The sequence below is a fragment of the Sinohyriopsis cumingii genome, chromosome 9, assembly GCF_028554795.1.
Source record: "Sinohyriopsis cumingii isolate HCF-2022 chromosome 9, ASM2855479v2, whole genome shotgun sequence".
NCBI lineage: Eukaryota > Metazoa > Mollusca > Bivalvia > Unionida > Unionidae > Sinohyriopsis > Sinohyriopsis cumingii.
Window position 1 is genome coordinate 41,967,216 of NC_142969.1, and position 19,636 is coordinate 41,986,851.

Sequence of the window (19,636 nt, forward strand, 5' to 3'; positions counted from 1 at the left end):
GAGGTGTTTTTGTCACTTCTTTTTCAAAAGCTTTGTTTAGAAATTCGGTGCCTTTGTCTGTTTGCCATCATGAGAGCGATTTCTACCTTGTTTTAAAACCAGTTATAAAGCTTGCACTTTCTCAAACCTTGTTTTATAGAAGCCAAAGGAACTATCCAAACTGAGTTTGAAAACATCTCGATTACACAAAACAAATATTTGTAACCACGATTGTACGCTTCAACATCTGCTTGCCAATGATTGCTAATGTCTGCTACATTGGCTAGACTTCTGTGATTTGTTTCCTTGATTGTAATTTTGTAACGTGAACGTCGAGTTTCTTATAACATGACCATTATCGCACAACCTACAAACGTACACTTGTAACGTACACGATACTATGTTTTAACTCCTCCGTAACCAGCAGTATGAACAATATGGTAGTTAATACTATCTAAAAGCATGAAGTGGTTGATTAAGAAGGGTTTATTTCTTGTCTTTCTTGTCTTTGGTGCTGTTTCTCAGTAAGTCACACACTGTTCAATACTACTCCCTCGTTTATTTTTGTGTGGTATTGGTTTGGATGAGGCTCGAAGCAATTAGAACAGGAGTCATCATTGGTTGAATAACTTTCTTCTTGATTTCTTTTTCATTTCTGCATTCCTTTCAAATTTGGATTTTTAAACAATGCCATATAATGGGCACTAAAACAAGATGTGTTTTACTAAAGTCATGCACGATCCCATAAATGAGATGGATTCTCGTGACTTTCTTGGAGTAATGTGTATGCCGATTGCACTCTGTAACGCCATATGATACGTTGTGGTGGACGATCCTACAATTGTGATTTGTGTTCGGCTAAACGTTGGATGAATTCGATTTTACCTGGTCCAGCAATCCACGTGTTAAAGGGATGCTGACATTTCATCAATTACTTTGAGAACAGAGGAGTAGGATGCAGACATAATCGTGGTATTGAATACTCTGAGATTACCATCAACGGCACAATATATTTTATACATTTGACACACGTTTAATGTTTGTTTTTCCTTCTTATGGCAAGTGTAACATCAAAAACATATTTACACCTCCGTGTACAAGAAAGTAACAGTGTGAATTTTGTAGATATTATGGTAGCACATGGCTGAGTGAACGTAACCGATTAAGTTGATCAGTGTGTTTAGGTACCGTGTTAAGTGCGACCCAGTTCCGGTGTTATGTACCAATTTATTGTTGGTTAATGTGACCTTTACCAAATTAGAATTTAGAGAGCCATATATAGCTCACGTATATTCTGTTCAAAATTTTACATTTGCTGTCTTTAGTAATGTCCAGTACATGGATATTGACCAATGTGCGTGGTTGATACGAGTGAGTGATCGATTGAACGATCGATCGCATTGCATGATGGGGCACTAACATCAATTTTCCGCCAAACTAACCAAAGCTTCTCGTATTCTTCTTGTCGACTTTAGACAGACAACACCTTTAGTAATCCACTCCTATATATGAAGAACGCAGGTAATAGTTATAATTTGAAAGAATTATAAAGCTTCTACATTTCAAATCTGGTAAGACATCATTTTTATGTTTGCACTAAAATTATGAAGTTTCTGCATTTAAGGAAGGCAACACAAAGTCTCTTTGGAAATGTTTATTTGCTTCAAAAAGATTTCAGCCTCGTTCCATTGTTGGTGCTTGCCCGATTTGTAATGCTTATCCATATTTTTTTCTACTCCGCGGTATCGTTCTTCTGCATACCTAGGATCCACGATAATTACATGGGTTAAGCAAGTCTGATCATGTGATTGAAGAATCTGGAAGATACTCCATTTAGCAGTGCACATTTGGTCCACCAATAACACTTTTCTTAGTGGTCCGCTACCTTTGGGAGGCGAAACCTTGGTCATGTGGAGCGATGCTTTTCCATCGGTCATGTTAAACTCGTTATTGTATTGTTGGAAGTGTTGAATTTGGCCAATGCTTTTGGACGGTGTTAATTGTGTCAGCGTATTAAACTCGATTCAAACAGAAGACATCATTTTGTCGTGAGTAATAGCGTCTTAAACGATCGTCATCTTTAGCTTGGCATTTTCATTTCAATATCTTTTTACAACGATTCCCATAAATATGCAGTAAAAACCTGATGCTTTCTTTGGAGACTTAGTTCTAATTTTCTTGAAGTCACTTTTTGGGTTCTCGAATGTGGAAAAAAAATTGGGTGTTACTGAACGACTTTCTTGGTGTAATTTTACTGTCTCATTATTGTGGCAGATTCTGAGGGTGCTAGTTCATGCTCACTCATGTCATCTTCAGAATCATTATGCTAACGTTTCACTCAGCATTTGAGGCGACACCGAAAGTTGTTGTCTCTTGGTTTCTTCTGGTCTCTCTGAAATGGTGTGATTGTTTCATCTTGATTTAAACATTTCATTTGAGAAAGTTTAGCACACTCGCTCGCTATATCGAGAGAGCTTCACACTCAAAGAATCTGTATTCATTCAGCTTTCAGACTGTGAAGACGATGGATGAGGCAAAACACGTCGTCCTTCTATTCAGAGATTTACATAGCCATTCGAACGTATATTACCAACACGATCATGGATTACTCCTCTCGAGATAACAGTCAAGATGATTGACATATCTGTCAAGCCCAAGGACAATGGGCTCTAGAATGCCCACGACGTTAAAGAAAATGAAAGACAGCAGGCGTGATCGAAAAAAGTAAAGTACCTGCTATCGTTTTCAGGACAAAGGACATTGGTCTTCGTAGTCTCCAAGCAAAAAAGAGAACAGGCAGTATGAGACTGATGAGGAGGAGCGTTCATCAGTAACATAAAGAGAAGAACCCATACCTGTCAAGAAAGTTTAGCAGGTGAAAAAATTTAAAAAAGAGAAAGACGGTCAAAGAGGGAAAGAATAATATAGACATTTGAATTTTATGAAATTTTCAGTGTTATTCTTATTCAAAGAAAACGTACATAAGAAAAAGAAAGTCTTCTTTATTTTATTTTTAATATGGATGTTGTACTTGCATACGCATGCAATTTAATTAATGGAAGGGAGGTTACTTTTACTACTTGAATGGCAATCATTGAGTATTATGTTTTCTAAGATATATAGACGAGCCTTGAAAATAAGCATTGTCATTTCTCAAGGCACAAGAAAGCTTATGGACTTGACATCATCAGCTTTAACTGTCTTAATTCCTTTCCACGGCAAAGTCATACTCATCCAGCAACCGCATTGCTGCTTTGATAGCAGTAGTAGTTGCTGCTGTTGACACCTCAGCAACAGTGCGAGCGGATGTAGTAATTGAAGCTTTTGAAATCATGGCACTTGAAGGCCTCTTCTCATGTGTTGAGCTAAAGAAAATTCGATACATTTCTTTCAGAAACTTTAATTTCTCCAAAATATCTTCTAACAAACTCAATATTTTCGTTATCACTCACTTCTGCTGTTTTCCCTCTTCCTTTATCTTTCTAACTTCTTTTGTTATTGAAGAAATATTTCTTCAGATTTTTTCTGTTGCTACCAAATGTCTCGAATTCTTCTTTTCGCTTTTTTTTTAAAAATTGAAATCATCCACTAATGTTATTATTGGAGAGGGAGGTGGGGTAGTATAACTATCACAGTCAAACATTCTTGCGGTTACGAAAAATCAGCTAAAGTTAAACTCAAGTCACCTTCTTGAGGAAGAAAAATAATGGCTACAGCAGTTGTATTCGTAGTTATGGTATTATTATTGGTCCATGTACATGGTATATCAGCAGCAGGTGCATCCTAACAGATGTTCCTCGCTTTTATAGTCATAGGTTATGGTTCCGAAACTGTTCTGCAATGGTAACCCTTAGGAACACACCTATACAGTGTAAGTGACGTCTTGTGTTCCTTCTCTTCTGACTGAAGAAAAACCACGCGCTCTCTCTTCTGAAACATGCTTTATGATTTGTGGAAGATCTAAATCAGTTTCAATCCAATGTTAGACAATATATACTAGAGCATTATTCTATCTTTTCACATGTTCTCAAGACAACACCAGCAAGCTGTGGACAAGCGTAATCAACAATAGTTTCGGGTATACTGTTTAACTCGCACTACCCCTTGTATGTAAACATCGTGTGCCAGTACAGAACTGCAGCTGCAATTGTTATTCCATAAGAAAACATATAAATGGGAGCACGACTCCTTGCTTGGTGCTCCATCTAAACCGCAGAATTCTAGGCAATCAAGGAAGCATTGAAATGGATTAATAAAACCAATGCCCCAAAGTCAGTCATAATCAGATATTCACTCAGTCTTTTATGATCCTTGAAATCAGGAAGCTGTACTAGCAGGGAAATTTTCTTAAAAGAAGCCAACCCCTTAATCAAAACACTAGTTGTAAACAACAAGATAGTGGAATTTATGTGGGTACTATCTCATATTGGTATACCTAGAAATTAAAAAGCCGGCAAAACAGCCAAAGCCAAACTGGAACAGTAGAATCAAACGCATCTAAATTACATAATCCAAAAAATTTACAGAATTTTAAGCCGAAAAATGAACGAAAAATGGCAAATTGAATAGGACGATAGTCCTAAGGGACGGAGATTATGTTTCATCCCAAATAATCAGCAGAAACATAACTGTCACCGAGCTAAATAATGAACATGATATAAAAGTCATAAATGCTACTAAAGTTGGAGACACTTTACTAGCTAGCAGTTTCAGGAGATTTCTCCCTAATAACAGAGCTTAGGGCAAAAACTGTCCATTCTGTCCTGCACTCGAAAATCTTCATCATGTATTTAACATATGTCTCAGGCATCAAGAAGAACGAAACACTTTCAAACAGAACAGCGGAAAATAGTGGCATCATCTACATCCCCGGATTTTATGGAAAGCAACAATGACACCAACATGAATTACAACAACATATTACATATTATTCTTTTATAAAAAAACAAAAACAAAGTGGCAAACAAGGAAAACATTAAGGTCAAGTAACAGAACAGTTATCAACAATGAACTAGATTTATACATAACCATCCTACACTATTCCAATTCAATACTATCAACATGTCTAACCGCGGACAGATCTGGGGAGTGGAGCAAGGAATACAGATCAGCTGATGAAGGGAAAGACGTCAATCAGGTCATTCAGGCTTTTTGTTGCTAAGGATTGTTGGACCCAGCATCAGCTGAGAATAAATTCCATGCTCTTAAAACTTCAGACCAAGGAAATATACATTAGGACACCCATATCATGCAATCAGCTAACAGGTCAGTAACGCACTCTGTAAGCAATATCAATAGGAAACATGTCAATTGTATTACGACATCTAAGCAACGTAAATAGTTAGCTGGTCAATCATACCAAGCACACACATCCATAACTACTTATATAAATCATTCAGTTAAATATTAGAATAAATACATAAATTATTAACACCATCTCTAACCTAATTAATCTCATTACTGAAATGGGGAAAGGCATATAAATTATATTCAACTCTGTCCCAACACAATTAGCTAATATAAGGTGGCTAAAATCCCAACTACCAGGCCACACCACACAATGAAGCCAATATTAATTCACTAAATAGGAGTAGTATTCAATAACTTGACCCAGCTTTGAAATATAAGGTGGTCAAAACCCCCATGACCATCAGGCCCAGGTGCACCATGCGGCTAATTGAACTTAACTGCAATTTATTAAGACCCCAAATAGATGATATAAGGTGGCGAAAACCCAGGAAATCAGGACCCCGCACAAGGCGGAAATAAAAATATATACAGTTAGATAGGACTCCAGATTATAACACACAACACTAACTTGCTTCGGTACTGATTCCCAATATAAATTGTAAATTAGGAAGCCTTACCCATTTTATCCTCTTTTCATAGCACCGTGTCAATATGATTCCATATTGTGTCAAGATTACATTTAGTTTCAGACCATTGAAATCAAAAACTTATCCTGGATGCTGGGGTGTGCCTTCCACGGCGCTGGTGCGGCTTTCTGGCCTTCCGTCTGCGTTGCCTCAGCCGGACATCCGAATTGACATCGTTGAACTCAGAAGTATACTCTGTATGCATACACGTGTGCGGAAGTGTTGCTCTAATTCCCTCCCGTACAATAAATTAAAAATCCCACATTGTGGGAATAAACCAGACGCGCGTGCCCGAATCGCCGCAAGCATCTTTCTTTCAACATAAGCAAGTAAGGAAGTAAGTAAGCAAGAAAGTTAGTAAGTATTAAGGAAGTAACTGTGTCAGTGCCAGGATTACAGAAATAGAGATATTGAAGAAAAGAGTGTATGTGGAGACACAAGGGTATCTGAATCGGGTATTATTCGACGGACCTACCGTGAGATAAAGTTTGAAAAGAAGACGATCAATGAAGTGATGCCACTTTTGTAAACGGACTTTGGTTAGCAAATTTCAAAGGCCTTCTTCAGGACCACCCAAATCACTAGAGAAGAGAGACACTAATCAGTTTCCGAATTTTTTTGTCTCTGTACATGTTTGTCTTTCAACCAAAAAAAAACAACCCATAAACTTAAAATCACTTACCCCTTCTCTTGTGATAGTATGTGTGAATTGGTTGACAATGCATCTTGTATCTATTAAAGATTTTCCATATTACCATTATACCGGTTTCCGTTTGTTTTGATTATTCATTACAAAATGGTTATACAAAGTATATTTTTTTACAAAACGGTTTTATCAAAAACAAAATTACAAAATGTTTTTAAAAATTTATATTTTTAACCATAGGGTTTTATCTGTAACAAATCAGTGGTGAATATTGCAAATATAATTATAGTTATGATCCTTTAATCACGCTTTTGGTAAGTGTCAGGTATGTAAACGTGGTGGCCAAATGGAATGTTGTGAAACTTATTCGGCCAAATCAACTCTCGCAAAAGTTTCGGGTCAAATAAAACAAAAACCAACATTAAAAGAAAAACATAAGTTATGTTTTAGTTGTTTAAGTGAATGCAACAAGTATATGTATTTCTTTGTAATATTGTGAGTCATGCTACGATTGTCAGGAACGCACTTGTTTTCTCTAAACTTTACGTAATTATTCCAGTCCATTAAATATTTTGTTCTGTGCTGAGTGTGTTTTATGTCTACTGGTCAGCACTGATAAATATCTTACCCGGTTGTTGGCATCCCAATCAAAGTTTCCCTGCCTATAATAACAATAGTATAGCTAGAAAAGTTTACGCTTTGGTATCTGCCCTTAATATTTTAATTAATAGGCTCTCTAATAATAGCACGATCAGCTATAGTGTATACAATTATTAGTATTTTTATCACATTTACTTTAAAATTAATATTTGGGTGGTTTTGATATATTTTACGTTTTCGAGTGGAAAAATTCACCAATTTTGTAATCTTAATTTATCTACCAATAAACACCTTTTTGCAAAATATGGTCGTGAGAAGTGAATGTTATTCGTAAAGATTTAGATCTGTATCGTTTTGATGATTTCTGTTTTGACAGTCCAATGTGTGTGTTTGTGCGTGTGTGTGTGTGTGTGTGTGTGTGTGCGTGTGTGTTTCACTGATCTTTGAACTCAGTGATAGTTAACATCAGCATCCAACCAATTCTCTAATCGAAACATGCCTACCAAGAATCCCTTAGAACAATCGTAACTGTTCTTTCACAAATGTGATATTAAGTTATATGTGTATCTACTTTAGTTAAACAATCGGTAAAATTGGTATATGCATGCATGGGTGCGTCAGATACGAATTGTGTCACCCCTTAAATTAAAGCGCTTTTGTTGCTTTATTATTATTATTATTATTATTATTATTATTAGTAGTAGTAGTAGTAGTAGTAGTAGCAATAGTAGTAGTAGTAGTAGTAGTAGTAGTAGTAGTATTGTTGTTGTTGTTGTTGTTATTAGTTGCTCTCACCCGAGGCAAAATAATAAAAAACAGAAAAGGTCTTGTAGAATTCCTTTTCAGGATTTTACTCATGTTCAATAATTATTGACTCTTGTCGAGGTTGTTACAATGATTTATCAAAGCTAGAAAATCAATATTCACCGAGGCCGAGATAAATGTTATATTTTTCAAGTAATTGATCAATCTTTATAGCCACCCAAATAGGAAATAAACAAAAAGTAAATAATTATTTTATTATATGACCGTCAAGTTTATGACGGCCTTGTTTCCTTGATGAGATGGCTCTTGTAAATGTTTTAAAACGTTTCCCCAAAAAAAGAAGTCAGAAAGTGCAATAAAAGAGGTGCTTTTCGTTTTATTAGATAAAATTCTGGTATAAATTATAATATCAATTTCATACCAAAACAAGTATTCATCAAACGTTGTTAAAATATTAGTTTTGCTTTGTAGTCTTTGAGCTCTCACCTAAAGTTGTAGACCTGATCTGAAAGGGAATAATACGCCAACATATATTGGTATACCTTATTTACAGTTGGATACCCGTTATACACAACGCTAATAACCAAAACTGGCTAACAGTTGGGTGCCCTTTATACACTGTAAATGCCGATACGATGCTTTCAATTCGATACCTGTTATACAACGCTAAACACCAATACACTACTAGCAGTTTGGTACACGTTATACAACGCTAAAAGACGATATACGTTTAGCAATTTGTTACCCGTTATACTACCCTAAATACCTATGCACTGCTAATATTTAGGTATCAGTTATACAACGCCAAATGCCTATCCACTGCTAATAGTTTGGTATCCGTGATACAACGCCAAAATATATATACCCACTGCTAATAGTTTGGTATCCATTATACAACGCCAAATACTATCCACTGCTCATAGTTTGGTATCCGTTATACAACGATAAATGCCTATTCACTGCTAATAGTTTGGTATCCGTTACACAACGCCAAAATACCTATCCACTGCTAATAGTTTGGCACCCGTTATACAACGCCAAATACCTATCCACTGCTAATAGTTTAGTACCCGTTATACAACGCCTAATACCTATCCACTGCTAATAGCTTGGCATCCGTTATACAACGCCAAATACTAATACACCGTACATCATCTTTTTTGTTCTTCTAAGAAACCCCGTAAGCCATACCCACATATTGAACGTCTAAATTTACATTGAATTTGAATCTGGAACGCAGGGGCTGTCTTATGCGGTCCGTTTGGAATTGAATATTATATGATATCCATTTCTTATTATATGATATGCATTTGTTATGTTATGATATCAACTGCTTATTATATGATGAGTATGCGACCGCTCCAGTAGCCCAAGTGATTAGAGCGTCCGCTCGGATGCGGGAGGTCGCGGGTTGGTACCCCTGCCTAGGCATACCAAGAACTTACAAAAATGGTACTAACAGCTGCCTCGCTTGGCGCTCAGCATTGACAGGTATATGTTACAGGTGAGTGTTATAAGCACTCAGCCGGGTGCCTGGATAATGTGACTGAGTTGGACATGATGCTACATGTCTGAGGCATAATTCCCCAGTTCTAGACAACACTAAAAACTGCCGCACTGCAGACTTCGAAGCGATATGGCTAAAATTGTTAAAGATACGTTAAAAATCCAAATCACATACACACATGATATGATTGTTTTATTATATAATGTGGTTTTTTTTCATTATATATAATGTTATACATTAGTATATGACGTGCATTTTGTATTATATCATATGTATGCTTTATTATACGACTTTCACTTTAAATATATGATGCACAGTTCTTAATATATCTTGCACATTTCTAAAAATATCGCGTGCTGTTGTTATCGTAATATGTGCATTATTTATTACATGACGTGTATTTCTAATTATATGTTATGCATTTTTGATTGCACATTTTTTAATATTTGACGTGCATTTGTTACCATATGATGTAGTAAAAAAAAAGGTATTGCTGTGCAATCTTTATTAGGTGATGTGAATGTTTTATTGCGTGTGCGTTTTTACAAGAAGGAAAATGCATTGCAATTCGGCCAAAAATCTTTTGTTCCAGTGGTGAATTACATACAGCATGGTCGCACTGTACTAGCTGACGTTACCTAAGTTTGACGTGTCCCTTGCTTTTAACTTCATAGACACTTTCAGCTGACGACGGCAGCCACATCGGAAAACAAGTGATAGATTTTAATAAGGATTATACGACACCTCAAACAATTATTGTTTGTTTTTGTTTTTTTTTTTTATTTCAATACAAAACTACAAAGCATACATCAATAGAGCGTGCATACAACTAGCCCAGACTTTTTGCAAGAACATCAATTCTGAGTTATTAAGCAAAGTTATAAAAATAAAACAGAAAAACGAAAACAAATTTTTCCTTTCTTTCACGGCACGTTAACACTGTATTTTGACTATCTCATGCCTTGGTAATGGGAGCTAAGGGACTTGAGTAAAGATACACCCAGGCTATCTCATGCCTTGGTAATGGGAGCTAAGGGACTTGAGTAAAGATACACCCAGGCTATCTCATGCCTTGGTAATGGGAGCTAAGGGACTTGAGTAAAGATACACCCAGGCTGCCGACCCGCGACCCTTGAATTATGATCCACCTTCTATCACTTCTACAAAGATGAATTATCTTATTTTATTCAAATATTCGCCTTCTCTTGTCGCGGTTTCGGTTTCAATTTCTACAGTTGTCATAATTGATCATGAGCTTTTCACCATTCCTAATTATAGGATATTCGTGCATATTCAGGCCGGTTTAAGGCGCTATGGTGTGTATCATTGTTATATCGGTTGTGCACTTGCCAACTGAGTAGTTTCTCCTTATACAACTTATTTTTGAATAACTGTGATCAAAAAAAATTAGCAAGTGTACACGTTTGCAACTCACTTTGGATTCAAACTCTTCCGTCTTGCTACGAAAGTTTGAACATAGCAACCCGTACATAACATTTGAAGTATCTGATATTAAATGCACGTAACTATCGAGTTTAAGAATATATTAAATTGTTTAAATACATGTTAAAAGTATAACACCGTGCAATTTTCTACATGTTAAAACATTTTCAAAGCTTAACTTCGGTATCAATACGATTTCTAAACGATTAGTTTTAAGTCTGGGAATGAATCATGTGCTTCAATTTCTCATGGATGTGCGGCCTAGTTTCCTGGACTACATCTTCAATCCTTTGAACTCATACTAGTTTGAATTACATAATGCCGATTCAAACTGCCCTTATTGTTTGCATCTCTGTTGTGCACACAGAAAACATTTCATTCCAACAGTGAGATGCGAGGGTCTCCTCTGGTTATTAATTTTCTCATTGACAAAGTGAGAGTCTAAGTTTGGTCCGAATCGTTAGTAACGTTGAAGTTTGTCCAATCAAAGAAGATTCAGTATGATTTTGTTTCCTAATATATAATAAATAAATCAGCAAATAAATGCATCATTATCACTCACTTCTGATCACCTTTGTATTTTATACGGAAAACACATAACTTCCTCGTTTGTCTTTGGCCCGTCACAATGAAATTCTCCCCGTTCGGTTGGAAGGTCAAAGCCACTGGATCTAGGGGAACTCCTGACTGAAAGATCTGAATCAGCCGTCCGTCTGGAGAGAGCTGGTGAATACTGAATGACCTGTATCCTACAACGTACACGTTATTTTCTGGGTCGAGGTCAATACCAAGAGGAATATTCAAATCTTTGTGTTGGTACTTAAAGCAGACCCTCCCATCCAGACCGTAGCAGTAGACGGTGTTGGTTCCTGAACAAGAAATATATACTCTATCCTTGGTAGAGTTGACAGCCAAGTAGGTGTGGAAGAATTCGTCTGTGACGTCTTCTGAGTCATTTATCTCAAAATGAGACAGCATTTTCCCATCGCTAGTCTGTATTACACTCCAGCAGTACTTTCCATTGAGCTTTCCAGAAAGCACCAGATTGTCTTTGTCAAGAGCTGCAAGACCGGATACTTCCATATCCACAGATATCATTCGCACTGAGTCGAATAAACCATCTTTTAACTTTGAAATTTGGACCAAATTTGCTTCTGGAAAGGACACAGCCACAACGTTTTCGCCGCAAAAGCATACGTCCCATGGTTTTGCCGGAAGTTCCACTTGGCTTATGCAATTATTGGAAGATGTAAAAAGAAGGCATCTGTTGTTTTCTCTATCCACAAGCACATAACTGTCACCTGCGGATGAAAAAGCAACTCCAGTATAGTGTGTGTTTCTGTCGTCTGGATCTTGGATATCAACTACTTTGATTCTGGTAATTGTGTAGTCCTCGCTGGATACTGTCAACTGTTTGTATGGTGAATCTATTTGGCGATCTTGAACAACAATCAGGCTTCCCTCTTCAATCTGAATATTACACAGCTTTTTCAATTGTTCATTAAGTTCTAATGCTACATAATTCTTTTTCGAAAAGTATTTCTTTACAGATTTGGTGTAGTCCTCAAGATGGTTCTCCATTTTATTCAGTGTCAGGTAGATATTGAAGTCTGTCTTCAAGCCATATCTAGTCATTGTCTCCATCAATTTGTAGGAAGTTCGTATCGAAGCTATGATAGGTTTACATCTTTCATTTTCTTGGAACATTCGATTGGTTTCTTCTCTGCATAGCCTTTCGCCTTCCTGTCTTACTTTTATCTCCAATTCATCAAACGTTTCGTTCAGCTTATTACGAATTCCTTGAAGTTCGTTTATCAATTGTTCCACCTGAGTTTCCAATGACTTTACATTTTCCTTGTTCGTCCTGATGAAAGTTTCTAGATGCTCCAGAAGGTTCCAAAATTGTTTCATAACTTCCTCTACTTTCCCTTTCTCGATCTCTTCTCGCGCGTGCTGCACTAAATCACGCTTGTTGGAACATCTCCGGTGATCATTTTGACATTTGTCACAAAACAGAATTTTGTGATCCTTGCAGTAATATTCAACCTCCTGATCACTGTGTTTGGGACAATCTGCCGTTTTAGACAGCTTAATAATATATTCCGGCTTGCTGGTGAGTTCATCCATGTTAAGAATTTCATGAGTGTTCAGAGTTTTATTTGTTTTGTGGTACATTGTACACTGTGTGCACAACGTCTCGTCGCATGCCATGCAATATCCTTCCGCGGTGATCGCCTTGCCAGCCAGTTTGCAAGGGTCACAAGTAAACTCCGCTTTCTCATTTTTTACAGAAAGGAGAAAGCTGGCGACGGTATTGAGAGGAAACGCAATTGCAAGGTCAGACGTTTTCCTTCCAATTGGACAACGCGTGATTTTCTCACAGATTGGACATTGAAAGGACGTGGCATTCTCGTTATTTTTTATTTTTTTAGAAATGTGGGACTGAAGACAACCCTGACAAAAGGAGTGGAAGCACGGCAGAATCCTCGGCATCTTGAATACCATCAGGCATAGCGGACATTTCAGATGGTCATGAAGACGGGGTGATGCTTTCGTAACCGCCATTTTGGTCTCTGCGACAATATCCTCTCTGAAATCAAATAAATTAAACGTGGTCGTGATAGAAATACTAGTATATCCAACATGTCCGTGCTAATTGTACACCTGAAATATCATATTTTTAAGACTGAAATATGTCAGTGATTCGTGAATCTCATAAGACAAATCTCAAATCTATAATACAATTTTCAAATGAAAATTGACCTTTACTAAGAGTGTTCCTTATTTGATAACTTTGTTAAAAATATCAAATCCGCGTCAAGATTTACAGGCGAATAATTATTAAAACGTTTACAATTTAGGATCTCAATATAATCCTGTTAACTTTCATTCACATTATGGTATAAATTTTTAATACTAGTACATACTCAACAAGAAAAACATCTGTAGATACGAACCATGCCGCTCGTTTGCGTTTCCTTAAATGCTGACAATGGTAAATTGCGGTACTTATCGACTTTAGGGGAGGCAACTATATAGTCCTATCAATTGTATGCTTAGTAGAATTATTCCTATGGTAATATTCCAGCTATCGTTGATGATCTAGTAACTCTAAATTTAAGCACTTTTTGCACCACACTCGGTAGTCTTTGCCAAGATTTATTGAATTCCAGCAAATGGTATGTTGACTCCTTTGCCCTTCTCCCACCCCAACAGACACATACACGCAAGCACACATAGGCAGACAGAGAGATTTCAATCTCCAGTCTCATCTATAGGGGCAAAACTGAGTAAAATAGACTTAGTAATTTGTATACATTCAGCATCAAAGAATCACGTTTACACCGTAGACATATGAAGGAAAACTAATAATAATAATAATAATAATAATATTTTGCTTTACCAGTAATTTTTCATGCTGTGTCAATAAAAAAAAAAGACCAAGAATATTTTGATGCTCCCCACATTTCGCTGACCTCATCAATGGCTGCCTATAAAATTTGGTTGAAAATCCAACAATCATCAAAGGATATAATGTCCAGAAACGAAAGCTGGTGGGTATAACAATCAAGGACCATAACTCTTCTAAACAATACAGAATGTTGATAATCGAACTCAGGACAAATAAGCTGCATACAAAAATTTGTTGATATTTATAATAATTAAGAGAGTTTACAGATGGAAAAGTATGTGATTTTGACAATCGTGCGCGTTAACTATACTATATGGAGATGTGGCAAGCTGACAATCGAACTCGGCCAGGGCCTCGTCAATATGATGCAGCATACCAAATTTGGTTAAGTCCAATAATAGGAAACGAGTCTGCTGTGCCGGAAAGAAAGCGGTCGGGTCTAATGATCAGAGGCTATGACTCTGCAAATGATAGCGTAGAAGACTGTTGAATTCCACCCGTCGGGTCTTATCAATTGCTAACTGCGAAAGGCGACGGACAATAACGATTCTATTAATGAAATCAATTATCCGTGCACAGTCTGTCCGTAGCGACCAACCGTGTCTGGCACAAAAGTTATAACCTCACATCTGTACCTTATTCAATAAAGTGCGCATTCCTCAGGTTGCACATCGTAGAGTGTAAACTATTGATATAATTAATATATAATTAGAATACAAAGTGACCTATTATCAGTTGAAAACTCTACTGATCGTTTGTTAACACAATGCATCATGCCAACAAAAACTGATATCATCTACGTAAAGCTGACAGTCGATAACAAGACATTATACTGTTGCGCTTGTTGTTGTTTTGTTAAATTTGGTTTCCAATCAAAATAATGTATGAAATGGATCAGAGACTGTGGGCCAGCACCTTAGCAACTGAAGGTCAACACGATTATCAAGGATACATATATTTGTTTCAAGGTAAATCAGATAAATCACGTGAATTGAACGTGTTGATATTTGAATGCTGTAGTCGGAATATCTATTTCCCCACATTTACCCTAGTCTTCAAATTTTCGTTTTTAAATCTGCCACAGATTTTAAGAAAAGCCGATTACTTATTATTTCTTTTTCTAGTTGCCGAGGTTTGAACGCATATGTTCAAAGCAAAATGTTACATATATATATATATATATATATATATATATATATATATATATATATATATATATATATATATATACGTATTTGCTAAATAAATGTGTGTGTGTGTGTGTGTGTGTGTGTGTGGATAAGCCTGACCTGACACGTCACCTGTGTACGCTACAGACAGCTGACAACTTGCAGAATGAAAAAATACATATTTTTCTGATGACACCCTGCTGATACCGGTGACATTTCGCTGCAACATGTGAAGTCCATCCTAAACGAGAAGCACCTGTATACTATAACTGTCCTTTAAGCACCACTCTCTAACACACACACACACACACACACACACAATTAGCGCGAAGCAACCTTCTTAGAGTAAGATTTCTTTACATATAGACGGTTAAATTATGCTCTGGAAACGTTTAAAATACAAAAACCTGCGGGAACGGGTAGCACCAACTGAATGTTATGTTCCACAGATCCCTCGCTTAATTATTTATGAACCTTTCCCTCACTCTCCTTCCTACCCAATCCCTCAATGATATTTATGGATTCGTCCTTGATCACTTGTACGTATATCCTGACTGCTTAGATCTCAACGTGACAGTGTGCCACTTAAGGACTGAAATCCAAAACCTCCAAGCCAAAGTGGCTCATGTTGGCCACTGACAACTCCCCAGTGTCAACATCGGTTCGAGTGTCTACTCGGTCAACGTGGGTATGTGAGAAAACTTGACAATAGCTTCCGGTGAATCGGTGGTTCGTCCCAGGAATTTCCATTATTCTTACTTCATATACCGGCCGACATGTATAGGCAGTCTATCATGTGCTGCACAATGACCTGAAACCCACAAAACCCTAACAAAACCAGCCACACATCTTTCTCCCACAGTATCAGCGGCCTTCTTGATGACTTGTTTGCCAACTTTTCACGATTGCTGTACGTTGCTTTGAGTTAACATGCAAAATGAGGCACTAATATTTTCCTCATATGTTGCTTTTTGTAACCTGAGTGTAATAAAGAATTTGTCTTGTCATGTCTTGTCTTGTCCTTGAGTCGCCAAAGAATAGTTAATTGGCTAATAGCCAATTGCCTGGGATAAATGGACTTTATAAAATGTAGATTTCATTGTTATTGACAAGAAAGATAGGATCTGATGTGTTACATGACGTATACTCCATATAGTCTATAAAGCAGAGGCGAGATATTTGTACAAAAGATATCCAGTTCTCGTAACCTTCAAAAGCGGAAGATAGCTTCCCAATTATCATGCACACAATCGCATAATTATAATGCACGGGTAAGGTTAGAGCAAGTGCTGCCTGTCGAGTTAATTGGATTGTAAATTATAAAAAGCTGACTGAAAGAATAAGCCCCCTCAAACCCCACCCCAGTAAGAAACATTTGGTTGGTCCTGACGACCCCTGATTATTTGTTCCAAAAATTGACCTTCATGATATTTCAATTTTACGAAGCGAGGATTTCAAGGATTAATCTGCTCAAACAGAACAAGGCGGCAAAGAGGGGAAGAGTATTGATAATAATAAGGATAATGTTAGCAATGATGATAATAAATACGATAATAAAATATTTAACTTAAAACCATCAAGCGTTCAGCGAAACCGGACGTATCACTTCCGTCCGTTTGATTGTCATTATATTCCCTGTGCCTGACTTTGATAAAATTTCACGCAAAACATTATTGATCATAATACTTAAGTTAGACAACCAAAGCAGGAGCTCCTCGTATACTAGCTTATAAACTTCAGACCTACATTAATATTATAATACGGTTTCAGTTGAATATAGCAACTGCTGCTGCATATATTTCACATTCAAACTCTGTCATTGTTTACAACAATGAAACATTATTTTTTGCTATTTCTTGCTCAACTGGTGAGAGAGACAAGACAAGAACTAAGGTATACAGGCGTATATATTTTAGACACAAGGCGACATTGAGTCCAGGCTCCAGTCAAATGTAGTCTTTTACATCATTCACAATGATTAATAATGATATCATTAAAAGACACACATTAAAAGTATTTTAAAGTTTCTTGAATGCAACTACTGGTGTGACATTTCCAGGTAAGTTTAGGTTAGGCCGTTTGCAAGTTGGGCAGTTTTAAATTACATTGGATCATTATTCAATGTACGCGTACAAATAAAAATATTGTTCATTCCATTGATTTAGCAGATACATTTGAATACCCTGAAATAAGCTCCACCCCTGACTCAATGTCCACCCTTAGTCAATAGTCGCAAGGAAATTTATCTCATGTATATACAAATTGGGCGGGGGGGGGGGGGTAATAAATACGTACAAAGGTAATTAGTTATATTAATGTGTAGGTAGCTATGTGAACGTACATTTCTACGTGAGTATATATAGAATATAATGGTTCTCAAGCACAATATTGACTAGATAATTGCTATTAAAAGCTTAATTTGTAATGACAAAACTTTGTTGAAATTAAACCGTATAAAGATAAACCCTTCCAGACAGACGTACACGTGTAGTTCAACACGATAAACGATGAAAGCAAAGATATTCAACTTCTTTAAAATGTATATAAAATGGAAAATATAAAAAGCAGAAAAAAATATACAATATACAAGGTAATGGTGGAAAGGAAGATTTAGTTCGCTTACCAAAAATTACAGCTACGTCTTCGCCATTGTACACGTTGATTTTCCTCAGTTCGAGAGATTATTCTGCGACTATTCACTTTTCGAAAACTGTACAACACGAGCAGTCAGAAAACTCGGATGTAAATGAGAACCAATTCAAGGTAGTTAATAAGTACCTCTGTAAAAGACCGGCGTGCTGTTTGGTAAGATTATGTCCCAACAACATTGAATCAACGACATGCAAAGTAAACTATTTCCAAACCTCTGTTTGACATCTTTGTATTACTTTGGCTGATTGCCATCGTTAGGAGTTGCAAAGCAAATGTCGCACACGGAAGAAAAGCCTTGTGTAATTAATGAAAATTGCGGTATACGATTTATATTGGTATTGCAATAGCATTTCAGTGCCTGAAGGAAACCTCAATAACAAAAAACACTATAAGAAAAAACATGAATATGGAACGGGAATAAATGTTATCATTGCACAATGTTTTGTACCACTGACTATCGCTCAAATTTGTTCTCTTATTTTTTTAATAGTTTTATTAATCAATTTTATATCAGTGCTTAGAGGACCAGCCTGTAATGACTGTACAAACAAGACATACCAAGGAATTATATACCAAGTGCTACAGCGTCTGATACTTTCGTTTTCATTTTCTAATTACCTTGATATTGGCTTAGAGTCAGAAAGAGGATATGGGATGTATGTATATAACAAGCGGTGCTTCCTGATTTTGCACTAAAAGTACGATGGTTATTAACCCCTTCCCGAGTTGTAGACCAAGGTCCATAATTAATTTAAAATACTCTACCTTGCAGGTGATCAGTGGAAGGGTAGAGATGCATGGATATGCAAATGCTTATCGCCCTGCTTCTACACTTCAACTATACATCCATTCTTTTCGGGGTATGAGCCTTTTTACATACAGGAAACGTTCACCTGAAAACTTAACCACGATTTGCAAAGGAATTAGTAATCTGAGGAAAGTGCAGGATGCGGGTGATATAGCTGTAAAAATGCATATTGGCGGTAATGGGAATTAAACAGTATGAGATTGTATGGCGATGATGTGAATTTAAATTAGGTTAAAATTTTTGGTTGGTAAGATGGTAATGGGAATTTAACATTACGAGGTTTAAATAGTTATTCAAATGAAACAGTGTACTGAGTGTGTTGGGTATGGGAATTAAACATTGGTTTTGGGATACTATCGAAATTTTGGATTAACACACATTTATAATAACAAAAAACATCCTTACTGACCAGCACTCATCCTTACCAACAATGATTAACCCTTACTGACCAATATCCCTCCTTACTAACCAAGACTGACCCGTACTGACCAATATTCATCATTGCTAACCAAGTCTGGTATTTACTTACCAACACCCACACCTACAAACGGATGTTAAAGAGGGATTAAAACTAGGGGGCTAAAGTGATGAGGAATAACATTTATTGACAATTCATTACTCAGCGTCACTATCCAACACACATCTTTAAACAAAAGCACACAAAAAACACGGGGGTGGAGGAGTGATGTGATCATCACTCATACATCATCATCATCATCATCATCATCATTTGCGACTCAGTCTCGAAAGACCATGCGAATAGCGCCCTTGGCGTGTTG

General features: G+C 36.7%; 1 protein-coding gene across 1 annotated transcript; it reads right to left on the reverse strand.

The window, feature by feature from the left end:
- Positions 1-9,550: 9,550 nt before the first annotated feature.
- Positions 9,551-18,300, reverse strand: LOC149791623 (uncharacterized). Its single transcript, XM_089970177.1, has 2 exons — positions 18,021-18,300; positions 9,551-13,406 (listed from the first exon to the last, which is right to left on the reverse strand). The coding sequence occupies exon 2, from the start codon at positions 13,379-13,381 to the stop codon at positions 11,375-11,377; it is 2,007 nt and encodes a 668-aa protein (XP_089826303.1). The 5' UTR covers positions 13,382-13,406; positions 18,021-18,300; the 3' UTR covers positions 9,551-11,374.
- Positions 18,301-19,636: the final 1,336 nt, after the last annotated feature.

Excerpts from the sequence above, each read along its gene's own strand:
- LOC149791623 (XM_089970177.1), bottom strand. The coding sequence starts at position 13,381 with ATGGCGGTTACGAAAGCATCACCCCGTCTTCATGACCATCTGAAATGT.